General features: G+C 35.0%; 2 protein-coding genes and 1 pseudogene across 4 annotated transcripts; 2 read left to right on the forward strand and 1 right to left on the reverse strand.

Moving 5' to 3' along the window:
• Window positions 1–14: 14 nt before the first annotated feature.
• On the forward strand, window positions 15–4,365 carry LOC130730141 (uncharacterized; annotated as a pseudogene).
• Window positions 4,366–4,669: 304 nt separating this feature from the next.
• Window positions 4,670–7,331, forward strand: LOC130734144 (uncharacterized). Of its 2 annotated transcripts, none has more exons than XR_009017774.1 (4): window positions 4,670–4,825; window positions 5,187–6,197; window positions 6,278–6,679; window positions 6,763–7,331. XR_009017774.1 is itself a non-coding variant. In XM_057586469.1 (4 exons), exons 3-4 carry the CDS (start codon window positions 6,563–6,565, stop codon window positions 7,120–7,122), a joined length of 477 nt encoding a protein of 158 aa, XP_057442452.1. In that variant the 5' UTR covers window positions 4,671–4,854; window positions 5,187–6,197; window positions 6,278–6,562; the 3' UTR covers window positions 7,123–7,331. The 2 variants fall into 2 exon arrangements, 1 of the variants encoding a protein (XP_057442452.1); XM_057586469.1 differs by having other exon boundaries at window positions 4,671–4,854.
• Window positions 7,332–13,308: 5,977 nt separating this feature from the next.
• On the reverse strand, window positions 13,309–22,457 carry LOC130734145 (MADS-box protein AGL24-like). 2 transcript variants are annotated; one of them, XM_057586470.1, is made up of 9 exons: window positions 22,358–22,457; window positions 21,710–21,907; window positions 20,648–20,723; window positions 19,446–19,510; window positions 19,231–19,330; window positions 19,085–19,126; window positions 13,890–13,931; window positions 13,649–13,803; window positions 13,309–13,472 (listed from the first exon to the last, which is right to left on the reverse strand). In XM_057586470.1, exons 2-9 carry the CDS (start codon window positions 21,889–21,891, stop codon window positions 13,454–13,456), a joined length of 681 nt encoding a protein of 226 aa, XP_057442453.1. In that variant the 5' UTR covers window positions 21,892–21,907; window positions 22,358–22,457; the 3' UTR covers window positions 13,309–13,453. The 2 variants fall into 2 exon arrangements, with proteins under 2 accessions (XP_057442453.1, XP_057442454.1); XM_057586471.1 differs by lacking the exon at window positions 22,358–22,457 and having other exon boundaries at window positions 13,890–13,922; window positions 21,710–22,336.
• Between the last annotated feature and the right edge of the window lie 994 nt (window positions 22,458–23,451).

The raw sequence follows: 23,451 nt of genomic DNA on the forward strand, positions 1-23,451 counted from the left end.
AGAATACTAGAAAAATGAGTGTTTTAGTTGCTGAAACAATTCACAATTACAACTTTTGGGAGGAAGTTGAAAATGTGATCAACATAACAAAACCAATTTATCTGTTGATTAAGTTTGCTGATGGTAAAGGTTCAAAATTGAGAGAGTTTTATGAAAATATGGATATCATGCTTGGAGAAATAAAGGAGATAATGATGATAAAAAAATATGCAGATTCCTATTTCAAAATAAAAAGCCTAATTACTGAAAGGTGGACAAAATGAATTACATTATTCACTGCATTGGTTTTGCATTAACCCCTAAATTTTATGAGATTCGATACCTTGAGACAGCAGCCCCAAGAGGTATAGCTAGGAAGGCTCCAAACAACGATAAAGAAGTGATCATTACAGTAATGCAAGCTTTTGAAAAAATATCTGAAAATGCAGAGAAGCAGAAGCTTTTACGAGACTTACAATGTTTCACATGAAAAAAGGCATATATGCAATGGAAGCTGCCCAAGTAGATGTTGTGACCATGGATGCTATTGATTGGTGGTCTACTTATGGTTCTGAAACTTCTGAACTAGCAGAGGTTGCAAAAAAAGTGTTATCTCAACCAATAAGTTGCTCTTTAGCTCAAAGAAATTGGAGTACTTATGTCTACATTCATAATGTCAAGAGGAATAGGTTGAACTATGAAATTGATGAAAAATTGGTTTTTATTCACTAAATATTCACTTGTAGTCCCAATTTTCTGATACTTACAAGCATGGACCTTTCAAAAAATGGGATATGAATCTAAATGACACTTCTTTGGAGGAATCCTCTACAAGGCTAGAAGAAAGGAGATGTGAAGTTGGGTCCGGCACCGTTGATGAATTGCATGCACAGTGGACTAAAAGAGGAAAAAGAAAAAGAAATTAATGTTCCTTTCTAGTAAGAAGACATTAACATTTGTTGTCAGTGGGGCGTTACTCAATTTTGTTACCGGGGAATGAATGTGTGACTGTTACTCATGTTCCTCAATTTTGTTTTATGTTATTATTCAATTGTTTTATGTTGTTACTCAATTTTTTATAAGGGAATAAAAGTTGTTACTCATGTTCCTCAATTGATATTAATCATTTGAATTTTTAAATTTTTTATCATCAATTTTTATATGAGCATACCAATTAATAATTAAAATGTACCACATACCAAAATGTCGAACCGACTATGTATACCCCTCTCGTATCACATATTTCTTTAATCTCGAACCACGTTTCAGTAATCGTACCGCGTACCGAAGCGTCAACGGCGCCATTTTATTGAAAGGTTTTTACTACACATACTCTTGAATTCCTTTCAAGATTCAATTATAATACAACAAAGGGTTATGTCGTATCTACAGGGAATTGGAAATACATGTTTTTCTTTAGCTAAATTATGTAAGCAATGAGGGTTTCAAAATGTTTAATTGTTTCGGTAACCAAAAGAACTTGTAAGTAAAACAAAACGATATAAAACAAGATTGAAATCAAGAGGAGACATTTGTTGGAATTCGAATTCACCGATTGACTTTACGCACTCTAAGACTTCATACATAAACCTTGTCCTATGATTAAATCCATCACATCGTATCTTATCTCACTACACGATCTTCCTATGCAAAGATTATCATCATACTATATTAAACCCTCAATCTCTTGATTGATTAATAAGCAAGAAGCATTAAGCATGGATGTAGTTTGACTAATGATCTAATTCTATCTCTAGATCTTAGATGCATTAGAGGACATTTACCTAGATCAAATTCAAATAGCTAGTTCTCACTATACTATCAAATCCAAAATCATGTCTTAGATGATTAAGCTAAAACATGCATAAAACACAAGGTAAATCATTGAATCCATCATATCGAAACACTGATATATATATGTAAAGGTCAAAGTGAGTGAATCAAGTCCAAAAGGCTACAACCAATCCCAACAAAAAGAACCTAGCTGCCCATTTTCATGGATGCTCAAAAGTTTACAAAGAAAAACCATGAAGAAGACGATGATCGGTGGCGTCCTTGGCGTGTCTCCAGCTCAACGGACGATCAACCAACCTCAAAGTTCCTTCCTTTTATCCTTGGGTCGAGCTCTAGTTGTTCTCTTCTGTTTTTCGCTTTCTAGTTTTGATTTTCTAACTCTGATCCTCTTCCTTTCAGCTAAAATCGACCTATGAAGAGAGTTAATCTACATCTTTTTCAAATAAATCCACAAGATAAGTGCCTAAAACACAATAGCAACATGGTAAAATTGACAATAATGCAAACCAGGTAACTATGGTCCAATGGTTATAACTCATAAGATAACCCCAAATCCCCAAATCTTTTCCTCACTTTCTTTCATTCACCGAAGAAACATTGAGAGAGAGAGAGAGAAGGAAAACTCAACAGTTCTCCTTTTTTCTTCCACAAATCAAACAACAAAGGACTCTGCTTTCTCACTTCTTAGCAGCAATTGTCAGCCCACCTTTTCAATAGAAGATGGAGATTCACAGACCAAACAACTATCTTTGTCCTTTTATTAATTTCGTCTTTGGGGCTGGAACTTGAATTGGTTTTGGGGCCTGGAACTAGAATGGTTTTTGACCGTTCTTTCTGTTTGTTTCTCAGTGTGTGTGTGTGTGTGTTTTATTTTTCAATATAAGTGGTTTTGACTTGTGATTGAGTTTTGAGAGCTAAAATTTACATTCACATAATCACATGTATGATGCATCATGTGCTGCCATCACGCCATGTATTTACAGTTTGCCATGCATCTGAATATATGATTGACACTTAGCAATTAGCGATAAATTACTAGGATTGGTTTGCTATAGTATGAACAAAATGAAATGTGAACATTAGTGATGCTATAATTTATCAGTTCCGTATTTCCAGTTTGCCACACATATGCATCATTTTGTTCACATTAGTGATAAATTGACATTATCTTAGTTTGGGTTTGCTACAATATTTTTTGTTTCCAATATTTTACTTGATAAAGATAGTAAGTGTTTAAACACAATTGAGTTTTAAAGCTAAGGATTTTTCTTTCTTTTAACTTTATGTAGCAATGAAATTTTTGTTCAAAAGGAGAATACCTAAGCAACCATCTTCTCAATCTCAAGCAATCAATGAGACATTAGGTCCAATCATGAAAAAAATATTTATTTATTCGACTCAAGAAAGCTTCCTAATGATCCTGGGTTAAGGCCAAGAATGTCATCATATCACCCTAATGATAAAGATGAAGTTAGGAAATATTATCTACAAAAGGGCCCTTGTCAACCAAAAGAGATTAGTTTTCCACAAAGAAAATTTGAAAATACTTTGCGTAGGTTCAATCCTGATTGGTATCTAAAATATGACAATTGGTTAGAATATAGTCAAAAGGAAGATGCTACACTTTTCTTACGTTGAAGTTAGATGAGATCATATACTGAAGAACATAAAGGAGGAAGTGATTCATTTATAACAAAAGGTTTTACAAATTGGAAAAAGAGTGAGGGGTTTGATGTTCATGTTGAAGATTCAAGTAGTCCTCATAATCAAGTTTGGAGAAATTGTCAAGCTCTAATGAAACAATCACAACATATTGAAGTTGCTTTGTGTAAACAATCTCTCCAAATCAAAGAAGACTACCGAACTCATTTGATTGCTATTGTTGATTGCATTCGGTTTTTACTGCGCCAAGGATTAACTTTTCTTGGTAATGATAAGTCAATGCTTTCAAGCAACAAGGGAAATTTTCTTGAGCTTCTAGATTTTCTTTCCAACCATAATGACAATATTCATCAAGTTTTGAAGAATGCTCGTGGAAATCTCAAGTTAATATCTCTTGCAGTTCAAAAAGATATCGTTAGGGCCGCTGCTAGTAAGACCACTAAAGTTGTACTTGATAATTTGGGAGATAAGTTATTTTCTATTTTAATTGATGAATCTCGTGATGTCTCAATTAAGAAAAAATGGCTGTGGCTTTGCGTTATGTGAACAAGAACGGACAAGTTATAAAGTGTCTTCTTGACTTTGTCCATGTTTCAAATACTAATGCTTCATCACTAAAATCAGCTTTGAAGTTATTATTTGCAAAACATGGGTTGAGTTTGTCAAGATTACGTGGACAAGGTTACGATCAAGCAAGTAATATGCAAAGGTAAATTTAATGGTCTCAAAAGATTGATATTAAAAGAGAATAGTTGTGCATTCTATATTCATTGCTTTTCTCATCAACTTCAATTAGCTCTTGTTATAGTAGCAAAAAAAAAATGTTACAATTGCATTGTTTTTTTAGTACAATTGCTACTTTATGCAATGTTGTTGGGGCTTCATGTAAACATAGAAATATTCTTCGTGATAGTCAACATAAGAAGGTGAAAAAAGCATTGTACAACAGAGAGATCTCTAGTGGTTGTCAAGGTTGTCAAACTCGCGAGTTAACTCGTAGAACCGTACGAGTCTACGTTTCTAGGTCCAAAAAATGAGTTAACTCGCTGGTAAACACTTAATTTCATGGAATCGGGCAGACTCGGAGTAAACTCGGTAAACTTGTACAAAATCGCGAGTCTGAACCGAGATTACGAGTTTTGAAAAAAATTCAATTTTTCCCTAAATTCCCAAATTAAAGGGGTAATTTGGGAATTTCGCATGAAACTTTTGTAAAAAATACACAGATTAGGTTCTCTTCATTCTTGCTCCTTTTCACGATAGAAGTTTAAACCCTAGAGAGAACCTGCGCAGCTGCTGTCTCAACCCACCGTCGTGCTGCTGCTTTTGCCACCTGTCGTCGCGCCGCCGGCCACCGCTGCAGTTGCCTCACCCTCCGTCGCTGCTGCAGGTTTTGCGATTCTCTGTCAGTTCTAGTTGGTGAATCTCTAATTAGAAACTATTACATTTTCTTCTTCAATTTCGATAGGATGTGAATACCACGCACTCTATATCTTCAATTTCGTACGTTAGGATGTGAAACTATTACATTTTCTCTAATTAGAAACTAAACTATTACGTTTTCTCCAGATATTCATCTTCTGATATACTAGTATATTCATATATGATATACTATTATACTTGTCCAATTGTTCAAATTTATATTCTGATATAATATTTTGAATATTTTGATATACGCCAAGAGTCCAAGTTGGTTCTGAATTCAAATTCATCATGTTGTTGCTAAAATATTTTTAAAATTATGCTTTCAGTTTCACTTCAGAATCCAAAATGTCCGGGGCTGGTGGTTAAGATGCTTCAAGCAACACTGTTGTTGGCCTGCTAACACTAGAGAAGAAAGAATGCCCCTGGAAAAAGGACTGATCCTGGGTGGAAACATAGGATTGATATTTTAGGCAATGGAAAAAAGGTTAAATGTACCTATTGCGCAAAAGAATTTTCAGGGACTTACAGGTTCAAGCATCATCTTGTTGGTACAAGCATTGATTCAGAACCATGTACTACTGTGCCTGAAAATGTAAGGGACTCTATAAGGAAAATTGTTGTGGAGGTTCAAATTGCATCAACGAAAAAGAGAAATTTGATTGATATTGAGGAAGACTATTAACAAGTGGAGGTTGTTGAAACTCAAATTCAGAGAAAGGGCAAAAACATTTTCAACATGCCATCAAAGTCAAAAGCAAGAGTGGTGGAAGTGGAGCGGTGCAACAAACATTGAATAATTAGGTGAAAAAGGACTTGAAGTCGGTGGTTGATGATGACATTGCTGAATTTTTCTACACCAGTGCTATTCCTTTTAATTGCATTAAAAATCCTGCTTTTGCAAAGATGTTGGAGTCTGTTGCAAAATATGGAGTTGGCTTCAAGCCACCCTCTTATCATGACCTTAAAGAAAAACTTTTGAAGCGAGCAGTAAGTCGAACTGATGCAATGCTTGAATCATTTAAGGAGGAGTGGAGAAGGACAGGTTGCACAATCATACTTGACTTTATCTTGCAAACATCAGTGCAGAACTTGTTTAGGTCAGATGACTAGAAGTCAAGTAAGTTTTCTACTATGGCAAAGGGGAAAAGGGTGCAAAGTATAGCTTTGGACCATCGGTTTTGGAAGAACATAATCACATGTCTCAAGGCTGCTGGTCCTGTGATAGGAGTTCTTCGTAGGGTGGATTCTGATGAAAGCCCTGCAATGAGTTTCATATATAATGCGATGGACGGCGCTAAGGAAAAGATAAAAAAGAACTTCAAGAATATTAAGAAGAGGTAAATAAATGTTTTTAAATATCTTCTAGATTTCTTCTCTTCAAATATCTTCTAATTAATTTGTATTTGACGTCTTGTAGTTATGAGCCTGTATGGAACATCATAGATCAGAGGTGGTATAAACAACTTCATAGGCCCTTGCACGCAACTGCATATTACCTCAATCCTCAATTACATTGGGAGCCTAATTTCAAAAAAGATGATCTTGATGTCAAACAAGGGCTATACAATTGTATAGGAAGCATGGTGAGCTCTCACAGTGAGAGGAATAAGATTCATGCTCAAGTTAAGGACTTTCATTATATGAAAGACATGTTTGGACTAGGTGCTGCACAAGATGCTAAGAAGACTACACCTCCAGCAGAATGGTGGGACTTTTATGGAGATCAATGCCCCCTGAACTAAAGAAGCTTGCTATTCAGATTCTAAGCTTGACTTGTAGCTCTTCCGGATGTGAGCACAATTGGAGCTCATTTGAAATGGTAAGCTTTACTTTAAGGTCTTATAATTTTAAACTTGACTTTGTTTATAGGTTTTAATTTTATATACTTATGTTTTATTCTAGGTTCATACAAAAAAAAGGAATAGATTGCACCAACAGAAGATGAATGACTTAGTTTATGTCATGCACAACTTGAAGTTGAAGCGTAAAGGAACAAAGAGGAAAGTGTTTATCCCTCTTGAGGATATTGAATCTGATAATGAATGGATAACAAATGTTGGAGATGTAGAAGGAGAAAGAAACAATGTTAATGTCTATGAAGATGATGATGTACAACATGTTGATGATGATTTGGTTGCAAGCTCAAGTAATCCACCTACCCTTGATGATGATTACATTCAAGAAACATTTTCATCTGAGGAAGAGGAGAACATGGATGATGATGAAGGAGAGTCTGAAGATGATGACATGGAAGATGTTTGATCATTTGAAGTTTAAAGATTATGAATTATGCACTATTGATTTTTATTTTTAGCTCTCTTTAAGACTTTGTTATGAATTACGTACTCTTGGAGGTACTTTGGTTGTTTACATGCTTTGTTGAACTTTGATGCACTCTTGGTTGTTTATGTGTTATGTTGAACTTTGCTTTATTATGAAGTTGAATGTTGAATTTATTTAGTTAATTTCTCCTTCATGGTTGTAGTATGTATTTTTATACACTATGACAGGTTTTTTTTGGTAGACTTTTACAAGTCTACGAGTTAACTCGACGAAATGAGTTTACCTCCCCAAAATGAGTCTACGTAAACTCTCGAGTCTGACAACCTTGGTGGTCGTGGTTTGAATCAAGAAATTATGATCAATAAATCATGAGATACTAGATGGGACTCTCATTATGGTACATTAATAAGTATAATTTCTTTGTTCTTTTCAATAATTGATGTGCTTGAAATTGTTGAGGAAGATGTCATAAGTTTAGACCAAAAAGGTGAAGCATGTGCTTTGTTGAATTTGATACAATCTTTTGAATTTGTTTTTATCTTGCGCATGCTAATGAATTATCTCAAGCATTACAAAGAAGTGATCAAGTTATTGTAAATGCTATGAAGTTAGTTATTGTGTCAAATTAAAGATTGCAAGTTATGAGGGACGATGATTGATGAAAGACCCAGGATTTTAGAATTAAATAAATAATTAATTTCCAACTCACGCATAGGATTTTGTGTCAACGTGAGAGGAACTTGACTTTCATTTGATGGTTGGAGTAATATTATGAAGAAGAAAGTTCAGGAAATGACTAAGAATAGTATTATAGTCGATATAGTTTATAGCACAAGTAGTATTCAATTATACCTAGGACGAGAGCGTCAGTAAACGACTAATTCGCACTAAAAGACACGATGGAAACTAATTCCAAAAATCTTCAGAGAAATGTTAGAACTTCTCTAAATCCTTCCATGACAAGCGTTTCGATACGAAACCCTGAGATGTACGAACGTCCGATTCTAATTCTCGGAGGTTTGCCGAAACTAAAACCCTGATAGCTCAAGAAACCTAGAATAGACGGTTGATGAAGACTTTTTCTATTCGGAGCTTCAAACGAAGATTCCACACGCGTACACCCATTTCTTTCAATGTTTCCAATCTTTCTTCAGAAAGAAGTTTTCTCATCCGACATTCACTGCAAAAAGTAGTTTTTCGGGTAAAATAGATTTACACCGACTTTGGATTGTTTACCTTAATTCCAAGAAACCTCTTTTGAGTTTTGGAATTCTGTCGCCAGAACCTATCTTAGGATTCACGGAGGAATGTGCAGGAAAAATCAGAATCGCGAAATTTTCATTTTTCCGCGTTTTCCGTTTTCTATAAATAGCTTGAAAAATGAAAAAAAAAAAACAAAAAACATCACAAACACACACACACACGGCCGTGGGTTTCAAGAGGAGGAGGAGGAGAAAAGCTTTTCGCCGATTCTTGTCTGATCGTCGCACAGTTCGTTGCTACGCGTAGGCCTCAAGGTACTGATGCTAATCCTTACTTCTGATCGTCAATTCTGTCGCTTTTCTCTATGTCTTTCTGTGCTCAAAATTTTGAGCTTTTTGTAAAACTGTCCAAATAACTCGATCTCTCTATCTAAACTTATTCCCTGTGTGCCCAAGAGCATGTTTAGCGGATTACATTTCGCCGATTCTCGCCGAATTGCCGTCGAGTTTCAATTCTGCTCATAATACCCATTTTTGGCTAAAGTTCCGTCCTTTGGGCTTAAAACTCTCGACTGAGCTTAGTGTCATTAGGATTAGTCGCATAAACGTCGTTGGTGTCGACCCCATCTAATTTGTTTTTCGAAATTCTGATTTTGAGTTTCTGAGCTAAAAATATTGACCAAAATTCCCCTGCAATAGTTTTCGATTTGATAATTTTTCTGAGAGTTTCCCTGGCCTAGATATCGCCTAAGAATACCTAGGAATTGATTTAGATCGAAGAAAAAGTTCGAAAACCCTATTTTTGAGAGTGGCCGAAACCTATTTGTTAGGGTACCGTGTCCAAAAATAATTTTTGGGTCTCTATGACCTGAGCTATAGCGTAGCTCTTTCGATTGTCGAAATTTTGGCTCTGGTTTCGTGTCATTCCGAGTTTTGTAGCTCGAGTTATGTTCGTTTTAGCGAACGAAGTCTCCGTTGTCCATTCGTGCCCAAATGTGAACTCTGAAGCTTTAAAAGCTTTCTTTACGATTTCGATTAGTATTATTAGATCGTGTTGCCCCTAGTGAGGCTTGTGTTGATGATTGTATTTCCTTGTTCTAGGTTCACAACTTCCATGCCCAACTTCTACTCCTGAAGGTAAGGGTAACTCAGTTTTAGCGCGTCTTTGATTCTTGCATGTATTTATCGCACTGTCTGCGTTTGAGATGAAGATGTTTATATTGATTGACATTGGATTGTGATGATCATGCTTGCAATGTTGTATGCTTGCTTATATTGATTGTTTCTGAGGCTTGTGCCAAATGTTTTCTGAAGGCTTCGGTCGAGTAAACTTATTGAGACGTGTGTCTCCGTTTTCTGACGGACTTCGGCCGTTTACTGGTTTCTGTCATTGAGTTGAGTTGACGTATGCTTGTTGATATTAAGAGTAACATAGGGTTACTCTGTCTTGATTATTGGATTTGTAATTGTTGATATATATTTGTGCATATGCGTTGTCGGATTGTACTGTGTGGCCTTCGTGGCATTATTAAGTGGCGATGAGGAGGTGTGATCCTATCATTGTCCCGTCTTGTGAGACGCTAAGTGGCGATCAGGAGGTGTGGTCTTATGATTGTCCCGTCTTGTGAGACGCTAAGTGGCGATCAGGAGGTGTGGTCCTATGATTGTCCCGTCTTGTGAGACGCTAAGTGGCGATCAGGAGGTGTGGTCCTATCATTGTCCCGTCTTGTGAGACGTTATAAGTGGCGATGAGGAGGTGTGGTCCTATCATTGTCCCGTCTTGTGAGACGTTATAAGTGGCGATGAGGAGGTGTGGTCCTATCATTGTCCCGTCTTGTGAGACGCTAAGTGGCGATCAGGAGGTGTGGTCCTATGATTGTCCCGTCTTGTGAGACGTTATACGTGGCGATGAGGAGGTGTGGTCCTATCATCGTCCCGTCTTTTGAGACGTTATTGATTGACTCATATTGTTGGTTTTATTGTCATCTGATATGTTAAGTGGTTGATAGCTGAGTTAATCTATATTGTTGAGGTTGTTGATATCTAGTTTGATTTATATTGTTGAGGATTATTGATATCTGATTTGATGTTATATTGTTGAGGATTATTTATATCTGCTTTGTTGTTATATTGTTGAGGATTATTGATATCTGATTTTTCGTTATATTGTTGAGGATTATTGATATCTGATTTGTCGTTACATTGTTGAGGATTGTTGATGCCTGAATAAATGTTATGATGTTAAGTTGTTGATATATGAGTTGAGTTATGATGCTAGTTCATTTACCATGCTAGGTCATTAAATTTGAATAGCATGATTTTCTCTTTTATACCTGGTAATTGCATGGAGTTAACCCTTTCTATTTGCTATTTGTTGTTTGGGCGCTTAACGCTATTAGGCGATGGAGATCCTTCCGCCGAGGCTTAGCTGCTCGAGTTGGAGATCGAGTCGTAAGCGGTGGAGTAGTGGTGTGAGAAGCAGCTTTGCTTCTCTTCTTGTGGATTATGTTGAGTCTCCCTTTCTTTAAGGGAACTCTGTTATTAAAGCCTTGCTTCCGCCACTGTTAAAGTGCGCATGTTTATTCTGAACCTTACTATGGTGTTGTAAGCTATTATTACTATATATCGGGAAACAGGTTATTTAAATAAAGTTATCATGTGTTTCCAACACTATGATATTCATTCTCATTTTAAAAAAATTACCCTTGGATTTTAGGGATTGCAGAATAGTCCTTAGACTTTGTTAGGTTACTAATGTGATTCCTCAGTTGAGAAATTTGGGGCGTTACAATTGACATTCTTTACTTGATGGAGTTTCATTATTTTTTGAAAAACACAATGTTGTAATTCCTATTACGAATGATACATTTCAAACACAAGGAAGATCAAGGCGCAACTTGGAGAAAGTTTCTAATTTGCATCATTTTCAAGTTGAATTATTTTACCAAGTGATTGATGGGCAGGTTCAAGAGTTGAATAATCGTTTTACTGAAGTGAATACTGAGTTGCTTCTTTGTGTAGCATGCTTAAGTCCAAGAGACTCATTTGCTTCATTTGATAAGGAAAATTTGATTTGTTTGGCTTATTTTTATCCTTCAAATTTTTCCCAATGGAACTTTTGGCACTAGATAATCAACTTGAAAATTACTTAATGGATATATGCTATGATTGTGCACTTTTAGGATTGGGCGGAATTAGTGGTCTTACTACAAAGCTTGTGGAGACTATGAAGCATATTGTGTATCCAATGGTATATTTGCTCAAAGAGTTGATACTACCTGTAGCAACCGCAACAGTTGAAAGAGTCTTATTTGCTATGAATACCATCAAGAACCGGATGCGAAATCGTGTGGGAGATGAATGATTAAATGATTGTTTAGTTACTTATATAGAGAAAGATGTATTTGATAGTGTTGAGAATGAAAAAATTGTGCAGAGTTTTCATATTATGAAAACTCGTAGGGAACAATTATGATGTGCTTTCAAACTTCTAATAATATATGTTTTATTTTTTCCGTTACAATTTTATATGTAGATATTTCCCTCACAACATCAAATTTCTAGATCCGTTATTGGTAGTATACATTATGAGCAAGATTAAAAGATGCTAGGCCAGAGCATATTTTTCTTATTTTTCTCTGCTGCTACTTAAAATCTTGAGTTCAAATCTTTTAGTGATTCTGATTGGGCTTAATGCTCAGATTCAAGAAGGTCTATAATTGGTCTCTCTACCTTTTATGGTTCCTCTTTTGATTTCCTAGACATCCAAGAAACAACACACAATTTCCAAATCATTATCATTATACGAAGTAGAATATAGGGCTTTTGCTACAACTTCTCATGTGAAATTTGATGTGGCTTGTCTATTTGCTTCATGATCTTAATCAACATCTTCAGAAGCCAATTTTTATATATTGTGACAACAATTATTTGCTACTCAAATTGCACAAAATTCTACATTTCATGAACACGTTAAATATGTTGAGATCGATATATTGATGTCTCGTTTGTGATAAAATTCAAGGAGGAATTATTCATCTGCCTCAACTTGTTAATCTCCATATATTAAGGCTATTCATTCTACTGCCTTTACCAATATTGTATTAGTATATAAGCTTACCATGATAGACATACATGCTTAACTTGGTAGGACTATTAAATTATTGGCTTAGAGGTCCCTCTAAAATAGGGGTGCTTTGGTTAAGGCCCCTACAAATTTTTTTGGGTGGAATAAGCCTCTAATGTGAAAATAATATATGGTGATAAGCCCTTGCCGTGATGTTCCGTTTAATTTCTGATTATTTTGTAAACGGCGTTTTGTGAAAATTATTCAATTAAAGAGGGTGCCACGTAAGTAAATGAGAGATCAAAAATTAAAAATAAAATGAAAATCCAAAGTAAAAAACACAAGTACATTTGGGGATTTTACTTGAGTTTTTTACTTGGGTTTTTATTTTTTCAATCCTAATTTACTTACGTGGCACCCTCTTTAATTGAATAATTTTCACAAAATATAATCCACGTCAGCGTCGTTTGCAGAATCATGAGAAATTAAACGGAACCTCACGGCAGGGGTTTATCACTATATATTATTTTCACATTAGGGGCTTATTCCACCCAAAAAAAAATTATAGGGGCCTTAACCAAAAGCCCTATTTTAGAGGGACCTCCAACATATTTAAGCCTAAATTATTGGATGAAGTGAGTGAGTGATCAGTGAGTTAGTTACAAGTTACATTGCATGTATAGATGAAGTGAGTTAGTTACATAGTTATTGGATTTGCTAGTCAGTTACTTGTTGAGTTGGTTACAACAGCAAAACACGACCATAGAGAAGACTTCAGTTACTTGTTATGTTCGTTGGTACTTGGTAGATTTGCATCCGCGTGATGTCAGGAAAATTTTCACAGTCACACCCATTCAATACTCGGTATGTTTTTATATAGGTCCATGGAATTACACATACACAAAGTATATGCATTAATGACAATTCTTATACAGTTGATTTTGAAATCCGAATCAATTATGAGAAGAAACTATTTTGAATAGTTTCTGAATTATAAAATTAATTATGATAAAAGAGAAGTTAATCCTCCCATCCTTTCATTTCAATTAGGAAAGGGCAACCTGAAAATTTCGGTCAGTGAGTAAGTAGCTCTCTTATATGAATATATATACTGAATCATGATACTCTCAATTGTAAAATGACTTGATCTTGTCAAATTTCACCATCTCACCATCAAAAGTGAGATGGTAAAACTTGACATGATTAAATTATTTTTAAAACTGAGATGATTGCTTACCCTAACTTAAGAGATGTGACTGAGGAATCATCATCTAGAGAAGGGCCACTGTTGCAGCTGCACACGTTATTCATAGAGTCTGATGAAGCAACTTCCTGCATGGTAATATTCGAGTCCAATAGGAAATGACTTTTTCCCTTGCAAAGCATAGCCATCTGAAACCCCCAGTTAGCTACTTTATTTAAAAGAAGCCAAGATCATAGAAAATAAACATTTTGAAATTCTTATTGATCATACGCACCTTTTGCTTTAAAAGCTTGTTCTCCTCTTCTAACTGGATTCCCTTTATTGGCAGTTTGGCACATGGTTAAGGAATTAATGCAAAGTTAACAAAGTAATTAAAATCCTTAGAGTTATGATTGTCACTAAAAACCAACAATGCTATACACTACTAGAAAAAAGACTTTTCACATCAGGGTTTTCACATCGGTTAATCAATTACCTGATGTAAAAGATGACGCGGTGGCAATATTGAAATTATAGTGAACTTTTATGATAGTTTTCACATCAGTTAGGAATATGTATGATGTGAAAAGTAATTAGGAAACACTTTTTACAACGGTTGTTAGAATAAGCGATGTGAAAGCTAAATGCGGTGGCATTTTTAAAATTTTAATGAAGTACTTTTCACCTCGATTATAATATAACCGTTGGAAAAAGTCTCTCTTTTCTTTATTTTTCACATCAGTTATATTATATAACCGATGTGAAAAGTACTTCATCCATTCACGAAGAAACCTTAAGTCCCTCTTTTCTTCGAGAACTTCCTCCACCGTTTCCTGACCTAAGTCACAACCATCACCTCCTCTCTAACGCCGGAGCTTCCTCCACCTTTTCCCGACCTCCTTCCGCCACGTCAATCACCTCGACCTCTCATTCCTCTCCTCTACTCTCACAATCCTCTTCACTTCGTGATTTTGATCTCTCTGGCAATGGTAAGCGCTTTTCATCGTCTCAGATTCCCAATTCCAATTACACCCATCGTTACTCCTCCTTCTTGAAACTTCTTCAGATCAAAGGGTTGTTTTCGCGGAATATTCCAATTCCTTGTTTGGTTTCGAGTTTTCATGAACTTTGATAAAGTGAAATCAACATTCAGCCCCACCGCCTCGCCCTCCGACTCCGCCGCGCATTCCTTGTTTGGTTTCGACTGCTGTGCGTTTGGCTTCAGGTACAATGGTGTTTTTGCTTCTTTTTTAATCGACGTATATTTGCTTCTTCTCAATTCGATTATGTTACTGTGATTCAGTTTCCGTTCCTGGATTCAATTCTTGAGAGATGTGAATCGAAACCCTAATCTTAAACCTCTTCGACTCTTCCGTTGGTGGTGGCACCGTTGGTTTTGTGTTCCTGCTTCGAATCGATTTGTGTTCCAGACTGCTCTTGTTCAGTTTCCGTTCCTGCTTTGAATCGAATTATGCAGGAATTGAATTTTGTAGTCTTTTGAGCATTCATTCTTTCATCTTTCTACTCTGCATGATACTCTAAGCCATAATACAACTTTAAGGTCTCACCATTTTGCAGATGCTGATTCACTTGATTTTGAATTGATTGATTCATAGGCATGTGGTTATACACTTGAATAGTTGGATTGAGTAAATATTTTCAATGTACCCATGAATGAAAGAGAGGTGTGTGATCAGAGTTCAAGGGTAGTTGGTTTCTGGGAAGTCTTTTCCATGATAATTTATTATGTGAATAGACTCTTAGTGGGTTAGTTTCTATACTCAGGCTCTAACTAATTCTATTTCTGTTAAAGAGCTCAACTTGTACAGGGATTTATATACCCTCATTCTACTGATTATACAGGGATTTATATATCCTCATTCAAACAACTTATAGATAGGTCATAAGATACATACATAAGTACTCATTGATGCTCTGTTGTGGTTCAATTGATAAGACTTTGGGATCATAAGTTACATGTTGATCTATTTTACTTAACTTTAAGCTTAAGGGCATCTGAGGTGGGCTTAATCTTCTGTTTAATTTAACATCTTACTGAGAATTAGTAGTTTTTCGTCACATGGTTATGGTGGTAGAAGAGTAACATTCAGATGTAAAGATAAAATTTAGTTTGTTAAAAATTCATTTCATTGTGGAAATAACTGCTTCTCATTGTCTTTTGTGTTTTGTAGTTCAGATTTCCTCAAGCTAAGAAGATTAAGCAAAGTTCACCAATATATTAAAAGCTGCCTTCTGGAGACTAAATATGATGTGATGCTCCTCCTGGTCTCTTCGGAACTGCTGGAAATGCTGTCATTAACTTTGGAGGTGAATAGACCAATTTAACTTTCTCTTAGAAACACTTCAGCTTCAGTTGTTAACTGTGTTGTTGAAAGAAAAGTAAATTTATCATTTAAGGACTATTTTCGTGTGTTTAGCACTGATTTTACTACATGTGATTTTTGGGATTTAAGTGGCTTTGGATAGTGATTATATCTTACCTTCCGACTTGAGAGAGCAACCTTCATTATAATACCAGTAATAATTTTTGCATTTCACCAGAAAAATTATAAGAACACAACTAAACTATAATAGTAAATTCGCAAAGAAAAGCACTACCAAACCTTATACTCCTCTTAGCCTTTTATGCTCCTGTTTTCCATTCATAGGATCAATAAAGTACTGATTTTGTTTTCTTTATAATCTATATCTTTATATTAGTTTTTTTATTCATCTGCACATATATATATATATATATATATATATATATATATATATATATATATATATATATTGATTTTCCTTAAGATATGATTTCTCTACATCTTTATATTGGTTTTCTGATTTATATTTTGTTTTCTTTATAATCTATATCTTTATATTAGTGTGTGTACTCTTGTTTGCATATTCTTCTAAACAATCTCATCTTTTCTATAGTCTCCATTAGAATGCTATTCTCCTTTTAGATTTGGATATGTTCTGATTGCTGAGGATGTAAATTTGTATGTCTAATATGGTTGTGAAACTTCCATGTTTTTGAATTCTTTGAGGTGCGGATGTAGATATATTTAGCTATTGGGGCTACTGTTTCTCTAATTTCCACCATAGCTTAGAGATCAGAGAAGTTATTTGGCTTAGTAGCTGAGCACCAACCTCTTAGGTTTTTTTTCCTGTGTTGTTCTTAAGATCTTGGCAAAGCCAAGAATATGCCGAAATCATTTTGTTCTTTGACGCACTTAGGGGATAGTTATGACCATTCTTCTCCATATTCATGACATTTGGCAGTAGTAGCTTTTGAGTTTTAGTGAAAATGTATTCCTTTATAAGTGAGATACTAGCATATGATATATGAGTACCTAAAGCCATAATAAATCTCAAGTTTCTAGGAAAGAAAGCTTCATCTATATTACTCCATACAAGTGTAAAAATCTAACTGTTTTTGAGATATTATTTGAATTTAGTCATTGACTTGATTGACTTGATATATCTAATATCTTATATAGTGCTACTTAGTGCAGGTTTCTTTGTTAGTGACAAGAAAATTTTACATGTTAGTATTGATTTGTGGCTTTATTGTTCTATTGTTAGTGTCAGTTTCCTAACTGATTGGTACTTATGCCCCCTGTACAAGAAACTGATTGGTACTTGCTATTTTATATAACATGTAAAGCACACAATGTTGCTATGGTTTTTGCCACAAACATGACACAGGTTTGTTTAAGCCTTGCTGACTAGTGTTGGGTCATTTTCTTATCTGATAGCGGTGGGCAGTAGATTATGCAATTAGAGTGTGTTGTGTAATTGCTAGGTTCTATCTTTGTTTCTTTGTTGGGTTATTGTGTCACTATGTTAGTTTTCCAGATATTAGTTGGCTCTTGTGCTAACCTTTTCTTCTCATTTTCATGAACCTTGCCTCTTCATTCAAGCATCTTCTTAAAGTGATTCTTAGAAGTGATTATGATGCTTTCTACATAAGAATTAATTAGATTTCTGATTCAGGAGTGATTTAATTTCACTTATTGTGGGTGGCATGACAGGATTTCTGGTGAGAACAAGCATTATGGGATACCAACCAATCCTCTGTTGTCGTCTTGCATTCCTGGAGGTTCTTCAAGTGGTTCAGCTCTAGCGGTAGCTGCTGGCCTAGTTGACTTTGCTATTGGTGAGTTTACTTGGTTACCACTTTCATGTTCCATCATTCATTTCAAAAAATGCTAATCTGTCCATTTATTTATTGCCTTTCCATGTTTTTGTTATTTATCAGACGTCTCAGATTTACACCTTCCTCTTCACGAATTCGGCGAACTCTTCCAGCCACTCTAGCTCCGGCAAACTATTCCAGCCATTGCAAAACTCTTCCATCTTGCTAATCTGTCCATTTATTTATTGCCTTTCCATAGTTGTTGTTTAACTACATTTAAAGAACTAGAATTGCTGAATTGTTCTAGTTCTTTTAGGCTATTATGTTTTCTTTTTTGCTGGGACCTTGGATTTTAACTCACTTGAGAGAGTGTGTTCTCAAGATCTCTTTTTATTTTAATAAATTTTCATTAAAAAAATATGTATATTCAGGTCAAATTCGTGTGAAAAAAAAAAAAAGAAAAAAACTGGTTGAGCATTCACATCGGTTTTCAGTCTAAACCGATGTGAAAAGTATACTTTTCACATCGGTTTTTTGTCTAACCGATGTGAAAAGTGTACATTTCATATCGGTTGGATGACAGAACCGATGTGAAAAGTGTACATTTCACATCGGTTGGATGACAGAACCGATGTGAAAAGTGTACATTTCACATCAGTTGGCTGACTTAACCGATGTGAAAAGTGTACATTTCACATCAGTTGGTTGACTTAACCGATGTGAAAGGTATACTTTTCACATCGGTTATAAACCCGATGTGAAAAGGTTAGGAGATACCACATCAACATTGTTTACATCGGATAAAAACCGATGTTAAAACTCAAAAATACCCGATGTGAAAACTAGTTTTTCTAGTAGTGATAGTTATGATTGTCACTAAGAACCAACAATGCAAAGTAGTGTTTTGGGATATATATTCATATAATTTTACCGTGTAGGCATGTACATATACAATATTAGAGTGTGAGCTACATCAAACTCCATCACAAAAGAGACTAGGCTTTGGAGGTAAGGATTGTTATGTTATAAGGATTTTAGTACTAATCATGTTTCTAATTAATGTGAAATTTAACGTCTCTCTCACATCCAGGACTGGACATCGGAGGTATAGAGATCACTTACTTCAAGTCACATCAGTATATGATGTATATCCGCGTAAGGGATATCTACACGATGGTCAGATCAATTCTTTTAATTTCAAATTTCAATGTGTGACCCATCAATGGATCCATAATTGGCTTTCATACCATATAGGCATAGGGTAAAACCCCAACTCTAACCCAAAGTTAAACTTAGATGGAGGATTGTCATCTCATTAATTTATATATATATCAACACTATCAACAAACCTTTTTCTGAACTGCAGTAATCTCATCCATTATCCGCTTTTCCTGAATCAAGCAAATTAAAAGTTGCATTGCTTTATATAATGTAAATCAAGATGTACCAGGGATTTAATTAGCCAAATTAATTAATCAAATGATATCGTGTATACCTTTAACTCAATCACGCGCTTCAGTCCTGATTGTAGTGTTTTCTCTAGTTCCAGCAAATCATCAAATTCTAACCCTTCAAAATCCTCACCTGTCATCCTCCTGGTAAAAAATACATAAATACTGGACTTGACACACAAAACTAAATATTAAAGCATTTTAAATTTATGTTATTCATATATCTGAACTCTTCTTCACTTAAAGAAAATTGGGAAACCTTAGCTGCTCGGTTCTATTAGCAACTTCCTTATGCAACTCAGCTAAATTGCTATTATCCTCTCCCTGAAATGAATACAGAACTGTTTATTAAGAACATGTTTGGAAGCTCTATAGATTTTCACATTTCAGGATAAATGCTTTTTGAAAGAAGCTACTGAAGAATAGTTTTTGTGAAATGAGTATAATTTATGCACTTAATAATATATATAGAATATAGTAGAGATCACAATGAAATATAATTTCAAACAATGTAAATTAACATTAAAATTTTACCATTCAATCAACTTCAGTATCTATGTTAAAACTAGTCCACAAGCCTAACTGAAAGGCAAAATCATAATTAAGTGATGGCCTAAATACGTTTTCAGTCCCTGATTTTTAAAGAGGAATCTGTCTAGGTCCTTGTAAATTGATCCCTATAAAAAAAATTACAATAGATTTAACTATCAATTTAGACCGGTCAACTGTCTAAGTGACAAGCCTAGACAATTGAAGGGTGACAACTGACAAGGTGAACTTTTCACATAAATTTTAGTACATGTAAAATACATTTAATTACATTTAATCGTTCCTCTTCTTCATTCTTCTTCTCCCTCTTCCTCCATATTATCCTTATTAGAGTAGTATATATTGAGTACAAGACCATGATCAACATTATTAGTTTTTTGTTTTATTTGTTTCGTTCTTCATATTGTCACTGTGATATGGGTAAATCCAAAGGGAAAGAGTTTTTGATTTTCTGGGTAAATTGTTATGGGGTTATTAGAATAGAGTTTGATGGAGAGGAAAAGTTTAAGAGGGAGAAGGGAAAGTGAGTGTGGTGGTGGGTGGGAGGGGAAGATGAATAAGACAATGCGGTGTGTTGATTTTCTATATTGTTAGGTTTGAGTTATGGTGTAAGAGGAAGAGGAAAGATTAAATGTGATCGATTAAAAAAAATATAGTGCCTAAAACTAATGCCAAAAATTCATGGTTGATCACTCTTCGACTTAATAGGCTCACTAGTCGCTAGATAGATTGTTGACTAGTTAAAATTGATAAATCAAATTAAAAATTATAAGAATCAATTATTAAGGATTTTTTAAAGGACATAATTACTCTAACATCTAGGGACTAAAAACATGTTTAAGTACTGATTAATGAATTTATGAAAATAAATGTACAATTAGAAACTTGTTTCCAGTACTACTACCAACCTACCTGCGGTTCTAGAAATCTGTCCATGCCGCGGATACCTTGAATGTGCTGATTATGCCTTGTAATTATGCTTTTCATACTTTGCCAAGCCCAAACAATAGTATAAGAATGAGGAGTTAAAAATATAAAATTTCATGCAACTGAACTAGTACATCTATCTGCAAAATAAAAAAATAGGTAAATTCTGTGGTACCCTGAAACTCTTTTGGGTACGGTACCCTGACTAGATGAAATTGTGAAATTGAAGGACAGAGAAAGAGAAAAGATTAGACCTTTTAACTTTTGTTGGAATCTTAGACGTCATGCCGTTGTTGTAGCTCTTTTAAGTCAGAAACTAGTGGTGGAAGTGAAATTGTATACGAAGAAAGAACAAGAGAGTTATCGACCACAATATGGGTGAGATATGGAAATTGGTGTCTGGCGAACGACAAGATAATGAAATAATCTATTAAAATGCTCATGAATGATTATGCTAGAGGCTTTTAGAAGTTAAAAAAATTGGAGATAAAGAGGTTTTACATCATTTAAGGTACCGTACCCTCATTTAAATTAAGGTACCACAGCAAGCACCAAATAAAATAAGACCAACTGTGTTTCTCACAGGTCATCATAATTACAATTTACAACTTGCATCCCCAAAAGCTTCATTACTACTAATTAATTTCCATAAAATTAGGAAGTATAAAGTATCACATGATTAAAGTTATTTCTCACACACACATTTAGCTGATTATAAGTTAGCAGAAAACTGAAAAACTAACCGGTGAAAGTTCAAAACTAAAAATAGTTGATTAAAAAAATGTTTGAGGTCTCTCTCTCGGTCTTTGGAGTAGTACTGAAATGAAACTGGAAGCAGAAATATTCACAGACATAAAAAGAAAGAAATCAAACACAAACTTGACAGGGAACACACAATTAAAGCAAAGCTTCTCAAAAAGAGTGATGATGAGACTCACAATGTTCTAAACATGCTCTTACATGTTGGATAAAGAAATGTTCTAAAAAAAGCTTCTACAATTGGTTTTAAAACATGAAGCTATTGATTAACAGTAACAAGATATATACCTGGAGCTGGCATATTCATAGAGCTTCTCTGTGGCTGAGAATACAATAATACCAACCTCAGCATCACACAGAACTGAAAGCTCTTGAGCTTTCTTGAAGATCCCTCGCCTCCTCTTAGAAAACGTCACTTGCCTTGCCGTTATGTTGTCAATTTTCTTTATCTTTATCTTCTTCCTCGCCATATCTTAACTAGAAAAACTAGATCCAACATATTCAGTTAATTTTATTTTCAATTTTTTTTGCCCCAAGAGCTTGCTAGCTTTTTTATTTTCTCATAATAATATATGCAGAAAACTATGCACTATAACTAAGAAAATGCATGGCAAATATACATCAAATACTGGGTTTCTCTTAGTTTAGTGGCAAAACCCTAGTGATGAAAACCCAGTTTTAGATCTGGCCAATAGGAAAACCATCAAGAGAAAATCTAAACAAGAAAACCAAAAAGCAGCTCATTAGCGGCCAAAAAAGCTTTTGTATGGATTGGTTTTGAAAATTTGATTTTGTTAATTGGATGCAGATTCTGCACTTAAAAAAAAGGGTTGTTACCAAAAATAGAAAGAAAACATTATACAGCATTCAGAGGACGTTTTAGGAGTTTGGACACAAAAGGGAAGGGGAATGAAAGTAGAGAGGAAGCTAGAGAACCTGATCAGGAATAGGATGCAGGCTGGATAGATCAAGAAAGGAAAGAGGGTACCCTCCCAAATATAGCTAAAGGAACAAACCTTCCTTCTTTGTTATTCATAATTATAATAAATAATATATACATATATATATATATATATCCTCTTCACATTTTGCTGGCTAAAAATTAATGGTCACAAGTAAATTACCCAACAGTCAAAAAGATAAACCTCCTTTTTTTTCTTTTTTTTTTCTTTTTTTCTTTCTTCCACAAATTATTCCAAGTTGGCAAGTTGTATTATCGTGACATTATTATAACTCTTTTCTTTGTTGTTTTTTTACAATGGAAAAAGATAAATTACACTCTAATAGTTGATGTCTTAACCTTTCTCTCTTGGCTTAATCCTCATATTAGTCACTGTCTTTGTGTCGTCGTCTGAGGTAGGTTTCTGATCAGAAAAATTTGTGGAAAAGGTCCTCATGAATGAAAAACATGTGGAGCAAGTCCTCGCCGGTGCTCCGCGCCGGAGCCCGGAGCACCGGCGAGTGATGAAATGGCATGATGACTGGATAAATGATGATAACATAGCTTTTAAAAAGTAATTAAAAAATAATAATTTACAGATCATATAATTAACATAATTAAACATATTCAATACGGAACCTCATCCTACCAAACTTCATCTTCTCCACCAAACTTCATCTTCTCCTCCATCTTCAAACCTCATCCTCTGCCTCAAACTTCCTGGCCACCCAGAAGTGTAAACAGCTATCCCAAAAGTAAACAACCCAACGTGAAGTGAAGACCCAAAAATTCCTCATCAAAATCAAACACTCCAATTAATCAAGATAACAAAAGGAAAAATAATCGCTGTGCAACCCAAAGTGTATTATCTCAGTTCTAGTTCTAGGTATGTGTTCTCATTAAAAATGTTCTTTCACTACCAGAGGTCCCACCCCTGAGCCACCATCACCACAGAATCTAAACCTTGGAAAGTCTCACCCTTGAGCTGCCTCCACCACCAGAAATCCCCAAATCAAACCCAAAAAATTAAATCGCAGAAATCAAATCCACACATATTTCGTCCCTTTCTTCATCCATCTGGGCTTTCCCG

The sequence above is a fragment of the Lotus japonicus genome, chromosome 1 (genome assembly GCF_012489685.1).
Source record: "Lotus japonicus ecotype B-129 chromosome 1, LjGifu_v1.2".
Taxonomy (NCBI): Eukaryota; Viridiplantae; Streptophyta; class Magnoliopsida; order Fabales; family Fabaceae; genus Lotus; species Lotus japonicus.

Bases quoted from the DNA above. Each gene is read 5' to 3' on its own strand.
- LOC130734145 (XM_057586470.1), bottom strand. From the start codon at position 21,891: ATGGCGAGGAAGAAGATAAAGATAAAGAAAATTGACAACATAACGGCA. The intron at 19,127-19,230 runs GTATACACGATA...TGCTTGATTCAG, and splicing joins AGCGCGTGATTGAGTTAAAG to GAAAAGCGGATAATGGATGA. The intron at 13,804-13,889 runs GTGCGTATGATC...TGGGGGTTTCAG, and splicing joins ACAAGCTTTTAAAGCAAAAG to ATGGCTATGCTTTGCAAGGG.
- LOC130734144 (XM_057586469.1), top strand. From the start codon at position 6,563: ATGGTGGGACTTTTATGGAGATCAATGCCCCCTGAACTAAAGAAGCTT. The intron at 6,680-6,762 runs GTAAGCTTTACT...GTTTTATTCTAG, and splicing joins ATTGGAGCTCATTTGAAATG to GTTCATACAAAAAAAAGGAA.